The sequence below is a fragment of the Maylandia zebra genome, linkage group LG22, assembly GCF_041146795.1.
Source record: "Maylandia zebra isolate NMK-2024a linkage group LG22, Mzebra_GT3a, whole genome shotgun sequence".
Lineage (NCBI taxonomy): Eukaryota > Metazoa > Chordata > Actinopteri > Cichliformes > Cichlidae > Maylandia > Maylandia zebra.
In genome coordinates, this window is record NC_135187.1 from 24,416,898 (window position 1) to 24,429,955 (window position 13,058).

Genomic DNA, 13,058 nt, shown 5'->3' on the forward strand with positions numbered 1-13,058 from the left:
TAAGTTTTTGTTTGGAAACACTTTCTTTAAAATGGTGCAATCGCTTAACTGTGATGTGGCATTTTTTTTACATAATCTTTTTTTGTAGAACCGAGGGAATAAAGCCAATATTCAGACTTCTTTCAAGTACAGATTTAGGCACTTTATACTCTCTATTTACAGTATTCAAGCTGCTTTGGGAGTTCCTTTCAACATCTCAAGAGAGCACTGCTGGTAGATGAAAATGTATTATAGTGCTTTGAAAAACAATTGAGCACCTAAGAAAATTACAAGTCAAATAGCTGTGAGTTCCACTTAGTAGCTAGTGGGCAAATGAGGATCTGGCAATTGGTTAGCATCGGGCATTATTTACATTGCCTCAAAGTGGATGGTGATGGGGAAGAAAATCAATGTGGATGCAAACAGTGTAATAGCAGAGTAATGTGTTCCCCTGGGCAAGCAACAGTGAAGAAGTCCTGTCAGGGTACCGCTGAGCAGAGGCAGAATTCACCTAATTCACTTGCCATTTTTACCAGGCCTTTCCCGCTGCCACATTCAATCCACATGCACATCTCAGCTTGTGGAGCTGGTGTTCAGAGCTGTCTTTTTCTGCCGCCTCTTCAGAATGCTAATTCCGTGGAACCGCCAATTAAAGTGCAGGATGGTAGAGATCGCATCCTATCAAGATCACATTCAGATATTCACAGAGGTGACGTCCTTGTTGGTGAATGATGGTGTTAATTGTGATTCGTTCTCTCCCTTTACCAACACATATACAAACAAACGTGAGCGCAACAAAGAAACTCAGAACATGCAAGCTTGACTTGCTTTAGTTTAAAATGCTGTGGATCGATCTGGGAAGCATGGTTTTGACCACGATCTCTTGGCCCTTCTTTTTTGTGTCAGATCAATGAACCTGTCAGTCAGGTATCAATCAATAAAGTTCAGACAGATTCCCACATATTGAACAACGGCTGCAATCGGATAGAGGGAGACCGACATCACCCACTCAAGAACAAGAAAGCGTTCTAGTCATTTGCAAATACCAGTAATTTATAGTGATATATTTCTTAAAGCCAATGGAAAGCAATACAAGATTGAAAAATGTAAAAAAAACAAACAAAAACAAGTATTCTCATATTAGCGACATGACCCTTTGGAGCTAAACTGTAAACCATAAGATCTGAAATACAGAAACAGCTTTTAAGCTTAGCAGCTGTGTACACACCAGTGTGATGAAATCAGAGAGCGTATTTGCATGATGAGGAAGAGAGAGAGATCATCAACCGTCAAGCCCCACTGAGTTGAAGGTTCACTGATCCATTCATTCACTGAGAGCAGAAAGGCTTTAGGTCAGCATCATCAAACAGCCAAGCCTGACCTCTCTAATTGGCCACCAGCTGAGTTTTCAATCCTTGCACCCATCTCTCAACCTTACGTCCACCCTCTTCTTCAAAGGTCCTGCCCTTCCTTTCACACGTCATCACTAGTGTCTGCTCATTCCTTTACTGCTGTACCATAGCATCCCTCTTTTGCCCTCACCAATCAGCCACAACATTAATAATAATCTTTGTCCTCTTCTTGGAGAGTTGTTGAGAAAGAAGCGTTGAGCTTCACACAAACACACGAGGTTACAACCCTCTTCTCAAATCATCCCTGAAAGGGTTTTTTTTGGCCAGGCACATTAAGGAAAACCACTGCCATGAGGATGCACAATGTTTAGGTTGGTGCCCAAGCTAAATTAAAATGAATTCCAAGACCAAAGGTTTACAAGCAGAACAACGCCCTGAGCATCACATCGCCTCCTACGGTTGATCTTCTTCTCATATTGTATCCTGCTGCTATCTTTTCCCTAAGTAAACCAGCACCCAGCTGCTCACATTATGTAGCAGAAAATGCAATTCATAAGACCGGGCCACATTCTTCCATAGTAATACTCGCTGTGATTCATTTCACTTTCTCCACATCCTTAGTACTCCCTGCTCACTACCTCGACACATTGGAGGTAAAGTGGGCTGATGAGTTTTTAAAAATGAGAAAAAATAGCCAAAACTTTTACAAATCAGTGGTACAGTATGTGGGTAACACTTAAGCTAGCGAAACAGGAGAAAAAAAGTGAAACAATAGATGCAAGCCAGCTTGTCTGCATCGTGTCCTCTGTCTCTTGTACTTCCTTTTCCTTCCAATGTGCATGATCAACTGTGACTTGCAGTATCCATCACTTGCCAAAGCCCTTCTGCCTCCTCTCTAGTGACTTACTCCCTTCTGCTCTTCCTTGTTCTTTAAGACAGCAAAGCCATGCTGCAGGTGCACTACCATAGACGCCACTGGCAACAACTGCCACAAAGATGACACAGCCAGTAGAGAACTGGGCGCTTCCCCATGACAACATAGAGCAAATCAAAGTCTAGGACAAGAAGCTGATGACATCGTAAAATATGCAAAAGAAGCACAGTCAGGCGGCGGTCTGTGGGAGCCCAGGAAGCGATCAGCTCTCCACTGGCCAAGCAAAGATTCAACGAGACTTTAATATCAGACTACTAGGCAGAATTTTTTCAGTTCTAAGACCGCTCAGAGTCAATCAAGTTCTTCTTGGGAAGTATTTTTGCTTAACTACTAAGCGAATGAGTGAAACCGACATGAGGTTTCCTGGGGCCTCTCACTCTGAGATGACTTCTCATATATTCTTTCTGAACCTGTTTCCCTTATCAACAGTCTTTTTTCCCTCCTCTCTGTCTCTCAGAGCCTGTGTCTCAAGTGTTAAATAGCTTGTCCTTTCCTGCCAACTGCCTGTGGCTCTAACTCCAAAGTCTTCTGTCTTTCTTTTTTTTATCTGAGCTGTCTGTCTCCGACACGATCCTGAAACTAAACCTGCATTTTTATATTATATCCGAGACAAAGGCAGCATGGCAGATTTTCCTGATGCATAAAAATGCATCTACCTGTATTCAACCAATATATAAATATATATTTGTTTTTCAAGCTAAGCTTGGCTATGTGTGGTCTCGGAAGGCACAAAACGCCGGTGTGTATGTGTGAAAGAATATATCTGTTTGCAACAAATCTTTAAGCGGCAGTGAAAATATATTAAAGTGTAGCTGAAAGTGTGAATGCTTTAGCGTGCATGATCGTTTGTGCTCACGCGGGCTTCTCTCTGTTTCCGGGAGAATGGGGGTGAAACAACACTTTACGGCTGGCGGTGGTAATCGAGCTCTCTAATTACTTCCTGAGCTGAGAGAGTTGTCAGAGAGAGGAGGAGCTGCCACAGATGGTGAGAGACCCACGCTGACGCCAGGACATCCTATCTCTTCATCATTAGAGCCGAGCATGTGTGTTTGTGCGAGACTGAGTAATCGAGAGAATGAGTGCGAGCGTGTGACCATGATTGAGTGTTCAAATTACACTTTAGAACCAGAGACCATATGATATACCCAGGCTGAGTTTGTAATATAAAAGCTAGGTGCTGCCTATCAAACAAATTACTGTTATTGCCCTATTTCATTTTGAAGCTAGTACCAGCTATGATCCAGCTCCACCAGACCTACATACAGTAACACCGATCCACTTCCAACCATACTTCACCACACTCATTCGACCACCTGAAAAAAAAGCCTGCATGCCTGTGGTGCATTACCTCTCCCCCCTTCTCAGCTCTCTCCCCAGATAAATGCCGCAAGCTGACTACTCACCATTGCGAAGAACCTTCAGTGCCGCTGACCTCCAACAGGTCATAATCATCCTCCAGCTGAAAGTCAGAAAAAACCAGGGCAATGGTGTCTCCTGGCTCAGCCAGCACAGTCCAGGTGCAGTCGGCATTGTTGTTATATTCAGATGGGTAATTGGGAGTAGTTATCACCCCACTCTGGCCCCGCAGTGTCCCTCCACATCCGTCATCCGCTGCAGAGAGAAACAGAGTTGTGAAAGAATTAATATCAGAAGAAAAATCTTTGCAAAACAAAAATAATCACAGACACGTGAGTGTGAGGTGTACCGATCGCTGAATGTGTACAGAGGGGTTGCGCAGATAGATAATGGTGGTGGGGATTAACGTTGGTCGACGTGTTCGGCAACAACTCGTCACTCAAGGTGATTTTTATATAGTTTCTCTACGTTGGTAGTAAAATGATAGCATTATTATGAGGTTGATAATAAATGAAATCTGCCTTGGTATAGTGTCACACCACACCCTCACACCCACATATAACCAGTACTTGCAACACAAGTTTATTCAAGGACTTACATGACCTTTAGAGTTATTGTGTGTTTGTGTGTGTGTTCGGAACAGTTACTTTGATCCATCGTAATCATCAAATGATTAAAAACAGGAGGACATTTGTGACTGCTGATTTGATTTTTTAAATCAAAGCGTAATGTGACTGTGCGTGTGCAGGCACGTTCATTTATTTCGTCTCCTTAACTTTTTTTGTTTTTTCCCCACGGTTCTCCACTGTGTGTGGGAACCGCAATTGAAGAGTGCAGGAGTGACAGGTGAGATATTTTACACAGGAAGGGCAAAACAAACTGGCAAGAATCTGGTAAGGACAAAAATGCTTTGATCTCATACTCTTTTAGCTGTTCAGCTGATATCCATCCACTTATGTTAACTAAGCTAAATCTATCAGCTGTGAAAGTCAGCATCAAAATGTTACTTCATACTGAAAGTGTGAAATAAACTCCTGGTTTGCATGTTTGTCTTTCATTCATGCCTTATTTTTTTGTGTTTGGGAACACACATTGTGCGTCATGGAGGGTGGATAGTACTACCCCAGGGGTGCATGTCAGCCTTCCATGCTGCCCACACCAATGCTATTGGTAATCAGAGATGCCACAAAGAGATATGAGGAGTCAGGAAACCCTAGTGTACAGACAACTGGCAAGCAGCTGGCGAGCGAGGTAAGTTAAACGCTAATAAACAAACTGCAGCTTAACTGCAGTCAAAGGTCACGTTTGACTGTTGAAGCTATCATAATAAAATTTGATGGGGTAGTTTCTGGCTTACACAAAATGAGTTCATATTGACAAAAATCCCTCTCAAACATGGTTAATGCCTTTTGAAAATGGACGCTATTTATATATTTTTATTCTCCTATCAGGGTCTTGGAAGCAAACTTTTCCAATGACAACAATTATATGATTTATTTCAACATCTTCCAAAATTATATTCTATAACTTTTTTAGTCCATTTCTTTGGAAAAGAACCTAGGCGGTACCGTAAACTTTCCACCTGTTAGGAATACATTTATAAGATATACAAGGTGAATATCATGTAAGAAGAGAACTTTTAATTAAGGATTTTCCAGTATACTGATTGATACAGGACTGCCAACAAATATGAATGCAATTACTGAAGAAAGGCTAATAGGACAAGAAAACATCAGCACACAGATGAAAACATCTGTAGATGTCTCAGTTTCCATGACACCAAACAAACAAACTATCTTGAAACTGTTTTGAGACCAGCATCATAAAACTGTTTCAATTCATTTTTTAAAAATTCCTACAATCAGTCGACCCCCTGTGAATGAGTGCTTGGCAACAGTAGGAAGGAAAAACTCCCTTTTAACAGGAAGAAACCTCCAGCTGAACAACACTCAAGGAGAGGCAGCCATCTGCCACAACCCATCAGAGGTGAGGTACACTGGGGGTTACTCACCACTTTTAACATAGAGAGTGAAAAGTGATAAGCCAAGAAACGCTCAGTGCGTGATGGAAAGCCCCCAGCAGCCTAATATATACCATAAGAACCACAAGTAAGCCTGCAGTCTGAGAGCAAAGTGTTCTGTCGGGGTGATATGGTGCTTTGGATAAAGTCTTCAATAAGATGGGGCTTGATTATTTAAGAACGATGATGTGAAGATTTTAAATTTGACTCTGGATTTAACACGGAACCACTGACCAGCAACAGATATGGCTTCCTAGCCTTATTTATTGCAATTTACAGTAACAATAATAATAATATTTTTTCCTCTTTTTTTACATTTTATTTATTTTTTGGCTACACATTATCTTTCTGCCGCAGGCTCAATTGCATATTTCCAAGCTCAGAAGCATGAAATTGTGTAGTGAGTTACAGCATATTGTTCCTTTGTCTGCAATTTTTGCCATAGGCCAGAGAGAAAGAAGTCATAGGATTTCAAAATGCCCTACAGTGCTCTTACAGTCGTCAGGAAGCGGGGAAAGCAGCATGATGCAACTTAATGCAACGTGGGGGGAAGTGATTAAATTCTGATTAATTCAGATTTGTGTTAATCAAAGCAACTCTTTCCCGCCTCAACGGTGCTTTAAGGAGATCATTAAATAATAACGCATGCATTTAAAATGTTGCCAGGTTAACTCCCCATGCCAGCTTCTGATATGTTCATTACAGCTGTGAACAATGCAGCATGTGACACTGCCTGAAATACAGCCTTCTTTCATTTATAGATCAGTTCACAAATCTGTGAACAGAGGGGACACGTCAAAAGAAGTTTTGAACGACACTTCCACAGTACTTGTGAAGGGTGTGTGTGTATGCGTGCATGTGTGAGTGTCTCTGAGGACATATCTGCATCACCGTGGAGTGGGATTCATTATATCGAGTGGCCAACTAGCTGTGTGTGGCGGTAAAGAAGGGAGGAGGAGATCAAAAGTGTCTGGCCCTGTCTATCATCCACTCTACCTGTCACCACCACACTCCCCCTGAGGGAGGGCAGGAGAGTGTACGGGCGAGTGGAAACCTGTGAGGTGTGAACCTCAATAGAAGGGAAACTACGACAGAAGGGGGAAAAGAAGGGGATGAAGAGGATGACAGGTGACATGCGAGGCTGGGTAAGGGAAAAGTGCAGGAGGAGAGTGGACGATGAAGAGAGAAGAGAGGCGCATGGCGGGAGGGGCGAGAGGTGATCGTTGCAGTTGGAGTGACAGGAAGTAGAATGCAGACAGAAAAAAGGATGAGGAAGTGCATTGATATTCCACACAGGACTGTTTCTTCACACTTGAAGGGAAGTCTCCGACTCCTCACTCTTGCCTTCACCTTGACTTTTCCCCGTCACTCTCTGAATTTTTGCAGCCGGCACCGGCCGATGCAAGCACTGTACGACAACGGAGCCAAAGCGGGTTGTACCCACAGAGTATATGAAGCAAAAGCCCGCTCCCCAAAAAACTTCTGAACCGTTCAGTATGTGAGGTGTGCAGAAACTTATTTAATTTTTTTCTTCAGTCAATTGTAGATGTCAGACTGCTTCCCACGGTTGAACAGTGCATTTTTCAGCCTGTCACTTAGGATGTCATGGTTCTCTATTAAATGTTAGGAGCTGCTTCGATTGCTCTGAGAGTCATGGCAAGATATAAGACATAAGCATGACTGATGCATGCAAGCTATAAAAACACATTAGTGTTTAATATGCATCCAGAAATCAATCCTTATATAAGACCAGCAGAAATCGTGAAAGCTATATCTGGGACTTTCTAATTACATGTGACCGACTACAACTAAAAGTCAGAGTGTCTTTGCAATAAGCAGGATAATGGATGCGTACACACCAAACATAAAAAGTTGTGTCAGTGTGATGCTGCAGGTATGTGCACTGACATTTAGAACTTGTCAGAAGTAAGCTTATTTCTGGAAAGATATGCAGCAAAAAAAAAAAAAAATAGCAAGAGAGATGAGGCGTGGGTCTGAGCACAGAAAAGCTCAGAAAAGGGCGACAGTGGAGATGGAAAGGGTGTTAAAATCTGAATAAAAGACTGATGTTAAATCCTTTATAAGTGTACTCATATGATAAGCAATGACATTTCTCACAGCTAAAGAAAAAAACAAATTGGGCACAAGACAGGAAATGTAAAACATTATCTGTGTCATCAACGGCTGGCTTATCATCTTTGGCCCGACAGTGCTGGCACGTTGGTCCTCTCCTGTGTCCAGAATGGTGACTGTGCCAAAATGTTCTCTCTGCTCCCAAAGTACAGTGCAAGTTCTGCTCTAGCACATATGGGCAGGCTCTATAATTGGAGTGACATTAACAATACACTTATGCATTATGAAGGAGCACTCAGGTGTACACGTTGACTTTTATGTGGCACCAGGAGACCTCAATTAATCACAGGGGAAATTGCCAGTTTCTAAAACTTGTTGGCGTGTAATTTCTGCTGAAAAGGTGACATAATCACATCCTTGAGTGCTTGAGTGATTTTTTTTTCCCCCCAGGATGGAGCCTTGGTGGGAATGGGGTGAGGAGATTGACAAAGCTGAATTGGGGTCTAAACAGAAATTCTCTAGGAAGCAAACAGAAATGAAAGAGCGGACAAAGTTATCGTCAAGAAAATATAAATTACAAAGAACCGTGATTTTGAAATGCATGCAAAATAATCTCCCATTTTGATGTGGAGAAAAGGCATGTGCATGTGCCTGCGTGTGATAGGGAGGGTGGGGGGACTGTGCTGGCGCGTGGTGCCCAGCCATGTGTGCTCCTATGTGGGCTTCCTGACTCCCGGCATGGCTGCAGATGGCATAGAGTCTCAGCGGTCTGCTCAGCAGGCGCACTGACACAAACCGTTGGCCACACGGACACAGTGACACACACACACACACACACACACACACACACACACACACACACACACACACACACACAAGAAAGCAAATGAATATAGATGGTCAAGCAGTTTTCTAGGAATTAATCTTTTATTCAAAGACCAATCTTGTAAACTGAAGTATTATAGTGTCACTTTTGCCTACAGTGTAAGTATTTTCAAGAATCCTCATGTTGTGGCAGACAACATGCACTGGCAGGTGTCGCTGCCACAGGGATGCTTGCAGGGAAGGACAACTGGCACGAGCGCCTGACTGGGAGCTAACACATGAGGTCCTGCCATGGTAAATAAGATATCAGAATAACCACCGAAAACCAGTGTCAGGTCATGTAGAGGCATGTGTAAATATACTGTATGTCGGTGCATGTGGGCTGGAGAAGCTGGTTTATCCACCTGGTGGAGAAAAGACTAAATGAGTGAGACCGATTGCTCTTCATTCCAAAAACAAGGTCAGTTATTTTTTATAGCAACTAGTAGATATAACCAAAGCAGATTTCTTGTTTCTTTTTCTTCTTTCTTTTAAACAAAGAATGAACTTTTTTCCATAAAAATAAATGAAAGACCTCAAATATCTCTGAAGAGTTCACGCAAAAGCACTGAAAACAGATTCAATTAACATGTAAAAATTTAGCCAAAAGGTCTCTTATAACAGACGGCCTTCTGCTGAGCTTCCTACTTACCTCTGCAGTAAGGAAGGGGGAAATCCCAGGCAGCAGTACCAGCTGAAGTGGCAAGGCAGGACAGGGTGGTATGACCCTCTAGTACATGGCCCGGGCTGCAGCTGTAGCGGATCTTGTCCCCGATATTAAAAGTAGACCCCTGCTGGTGGCCGTTGAGTAGCTTTCCAGGATTACCACAAGTGTAGCTGGGCAAAGCTGTAGAAATAGAAGGGGGGGGAGAGAAAACTGACAGTAAACGAGGCGGGTTGTGGTAAAGTATGTGGCACTGCATCACGTTAGCACTGCCAAGGGCCAGAAAACGAGGGAAAGTCTGATGACAGATAACGACACACAGAGCCATCTGTTCATGGCAACATTTCTGACCCAAGCAGCAACATCTTTCCAAAACAAACAGATAAACAGATAAAATCGTATCTTCTGAGATGTGTGCACATAGTTAAATGTAGTAGCAGAGCTCCGACAGAAGTTGACATAGTCGAGAAATTCCAAATGCACTAAGTGCTGTTTTACCTATCAGGGTAGTCGCTTGAGCACGCTATGTTGACCATCACTGCTTGTGCAATCATGTAGGTGCATGCAAAGGAGCACGCTCACTATTGGTAGAACCTTGACTAATTATGTATTATTATGTAAATCAAGTTCAGAGGAAGTTCAGCCAATCTCGTGTCTGTGAGCTCATGTTATGTTCCAGTGAAAGACACAGTTTCCATGTACCTTAATGACTTACGCCTGAACAGCTAAGTCACACTGCTACAGTACTATATAGGAGTGCAGTGGATTAGAGCTTTGCTCTGCATTTCAGACAGTAAATCCTTAGAGTGTGAGCAAAAGGGCAATGACCAAACAAACATCATACACACACACACACACACACACACACACACACGTACTCTGTGTCACCCAGCTTACTGTCCCGGTCACACACTCCCACACAGCGAGGGACCTGGCCAGAACATGTGCTGGACTTTGGATGAAGCTCAGTCCCTCAACAGGAACTGGGTTGAACTCCAGCGAGGACAGAATGGCTCCTACACAGAAACACAGCTCGCTGGCACCTCGCCATCGTGCTCAAACCACACTCAAGTTTTTTTTTATCCTATCTAATGTCTCCAGCTCTATAACGTATTACCAAAAAATAAATAAATAAAATATTTTTAGTCTTCTCTTACTGACTGCCCAAGAAAAAAGCATGTCTTAAGAAAATTTTGCCTTTTCTTTAATTAGAAAATGTTTGTCATTTGTTTAAATAACTAGCTCTTAACATTCATAAAGACGAGTGCATGACTGGCATGTTAAGATGCTTCTTGTGATCCTTTTCTTGGGAAAAAATATAATGCAATGATCTTTTTGTTGTGCTGCTTTGACACACAAGAAATGCTTTAAGTCAAACCCTAAAAGCCCCTTTTTATCTTTTTTTTCTTTTTCTTTCTTGTGATTGTTTGTTTTCATGTTTCAGGTTTCCTCACTCTAGTCTAAGCTAAAGACTTGCTTACAGCAAGGTCTAACAAGGACGGATCAATCATTTCACCCCATAGTGCATTCTACAGAGCTTGAGCTGTGGAATTAACTGGCTGGTAAATAAACTGCAAACAGTTTGTGTCCAGTCCACGCAGCAGACAAAAAACATGACCTCTACGAGTGCGATTTGAAATGTCTTTGTGTGTGTGCGAGCATACTCTGCTACTCCCAGGTGTGAAGCTAACGGAAAGAAAATGTTGTTAATGTAAGTAGCTTATTACAACTTTTAGTTAAGTTTTAAAATGTGTCACAAGCCACTTTATGTACCGGTATATTTTAACCTAAACTATAGTCTCTTGTTAACCTTAACCAAGTAGTTTTGTTGCACAGATGTAACAGCAAGCGAAAATAAAAGTAAAACTAAACTTAAAAATAGTCTCACACAAACCCCGGGCTCCTTCTCGAACATCATGTGTGTTTTTGACACCGCCAACCTCGCCTTCCTCCTAATTTTATTCCTCATTTTAAGCTGAATACATTATACAGTAGTTCAAGTCAGGATTGCCTACAGCTGTTTTTTGCAAGTGCACTGCAGCTCTGAACTTTTCCAGACATTCCAAGTCAGACATTACACTGTTTAAAATGCATGCACCCTGGTTCTTGTGACGTCTGATACCCATGATTTGCGTCAATGTAAGATTATTGCAGTTATCTGTCCTGTACACCACAGCTACCGAGTGGGTGCCCTGCCCACTGCATGCTTTACTAAGCAGACACCTTTTTCTAAAACCGCAGTGTTTCCAGTAGCTAGAAAGCGGCTGATGCAAACTGCACCCCGCTGCGTGCTAGACGTTGTCGGAACATTGTCTGAGAGACAACTTCAGACAGCTTTCCAACCGTATCCTCCTGACATTTTCAGGAGTTTATATGTGTAAACAGCTTACATGGGTTGATTCAGATGGTAAGAAAAAAAAATATGATTGCGAAGGTGGAACTCATATCTAAGTCATGGTTAGATACAAATTTTAACTGTCTGTGTTCATATTTGCAGGACTTAAAATCATAGCATGAGCAAGATTTCTTAAAGAAACACAATAAGGCATCTGCTTAAAGATATTCATTGTAAATTCCTGTGTTTAAAAATAGTTTCAAAACTTTGAAAACTAATAAAGGTTATTAACAGAATGTGAAGACACAGCCACTTTGTATGTATTGTGTTGAAAGGATATTAACTGAAGTCAAACTGGTCAGGCTGTGCCTTTATGCAATACCATTTGTACCACTAAGAGGTGGAGAAATAATCCTAAATTAAGTTCACATCAAGCGATAATGAGATAAAAAAAACAAAAAAAAAAAAAAACAGAAGGAGAGTCTGGGTTTGTCCAATTCTCATGAGAAGGCAGGAGCAGGAAGAATTTCAGTTTGAACTCTTGTTGGCAGAGGTGGGACCACACGTGAGGAGGCAGAGAAATCATTTCAGAGAGCCGATTGACCCGGAGAAGTGTCGAACTGTGTGAACTTTAAAAAAATGTAAAAAATTGGCAAATCTGTCCAGCAAAATTATGTGGCCAGTGCGAACGGCTGCCCTATTAAGATAGGATAAGTAGGTGAGTCTGATCCATATTTGTAACATGCAAAATATTCACATGGGTTTTATGTGTCTGGTGTATAAAGGCCTTAACAGGTAAAACACTGCCCCTTGTGGTCAACGTTTGAATTAAACTCTGCACTGAATCTTTACATAAAGTATCTTCATGTTTAATTTTCATATTTGGAAGAAGGTATTTTTGACTGACAGAATAAAAATTACTTTCATTTGCAAATGTCAGAGAAAGTTAATACATTCCAGTATTTATACATTGGATCCGTAGATGCACAAATATACATAAAAGCACCAACACACTGTGTAAAGTGATTATGGAGCATAGGGCTGAATGGGTTGGTCTCACCATGTCAACCAGAATTCCCTGATTAAATGAGTCAGTATGTTTGCTATCTATGGATATGCCCTGGCTTTAACACTGTTAACCAACAGCAAAACATCTGAGCCAATTCCACACCCCTAACATTTCCCTATTCTTCTGAAGAGGGTTTTTAAGAGTAAAACCAGTAGTGACTCACAGCTGCACTTTGCACTTCTGGCTCCATCAGTGATTTCACAGCAGGTGTTTCCCATCATCTGTTGAAGGCAGAACACCTGCTCACACGCTAAAGATGCCCTACGCGACTTGCTGCTGATTTACCTTTTAAAATACCTGGTTAGTACTTTTGTACTCTCCCTCTGGCACAATCCACTACTCTAATGACAGGCTGACTTGTCAATTCCCAGCCTTTATTTTGACCAGCCGATGCTACCTTATTACAGCTTCC

At 41.9% G+C, this 13,058-nt stretch overlaps 1 protein-coding gene across 2 annotated transcripts in view; it reads right to left on the reverse strand.

Moving 5' to 3' along the window:
* Positions 1 to 13,058, reverse strand: part of csmd2 (CUB and Sushi multiple domains 2) — a 275,924-nt gene that overhangs the window by 175,366 nt on the left and 87,500 nt on the right. For both annotated transcript variants that reach the window (XM_023152492.3, XM_023152493.3), the window contains 2 exons: positions 9,231 to 9,425; positions 3,669 to 3,876 (listed from right to left, as the gene is read on the reverse strand). In XM_023152492.3, coding sequence (XP_023008260.2) covers positions 3,669 to 3,876; positions 9,231 to 9,425 — 403 coding nt within the window. The remainder of the gene's footprint in view (positions 1 to 3,668; positions 3,877 to 9,230; positions 9,426 to 13,058) is intronic.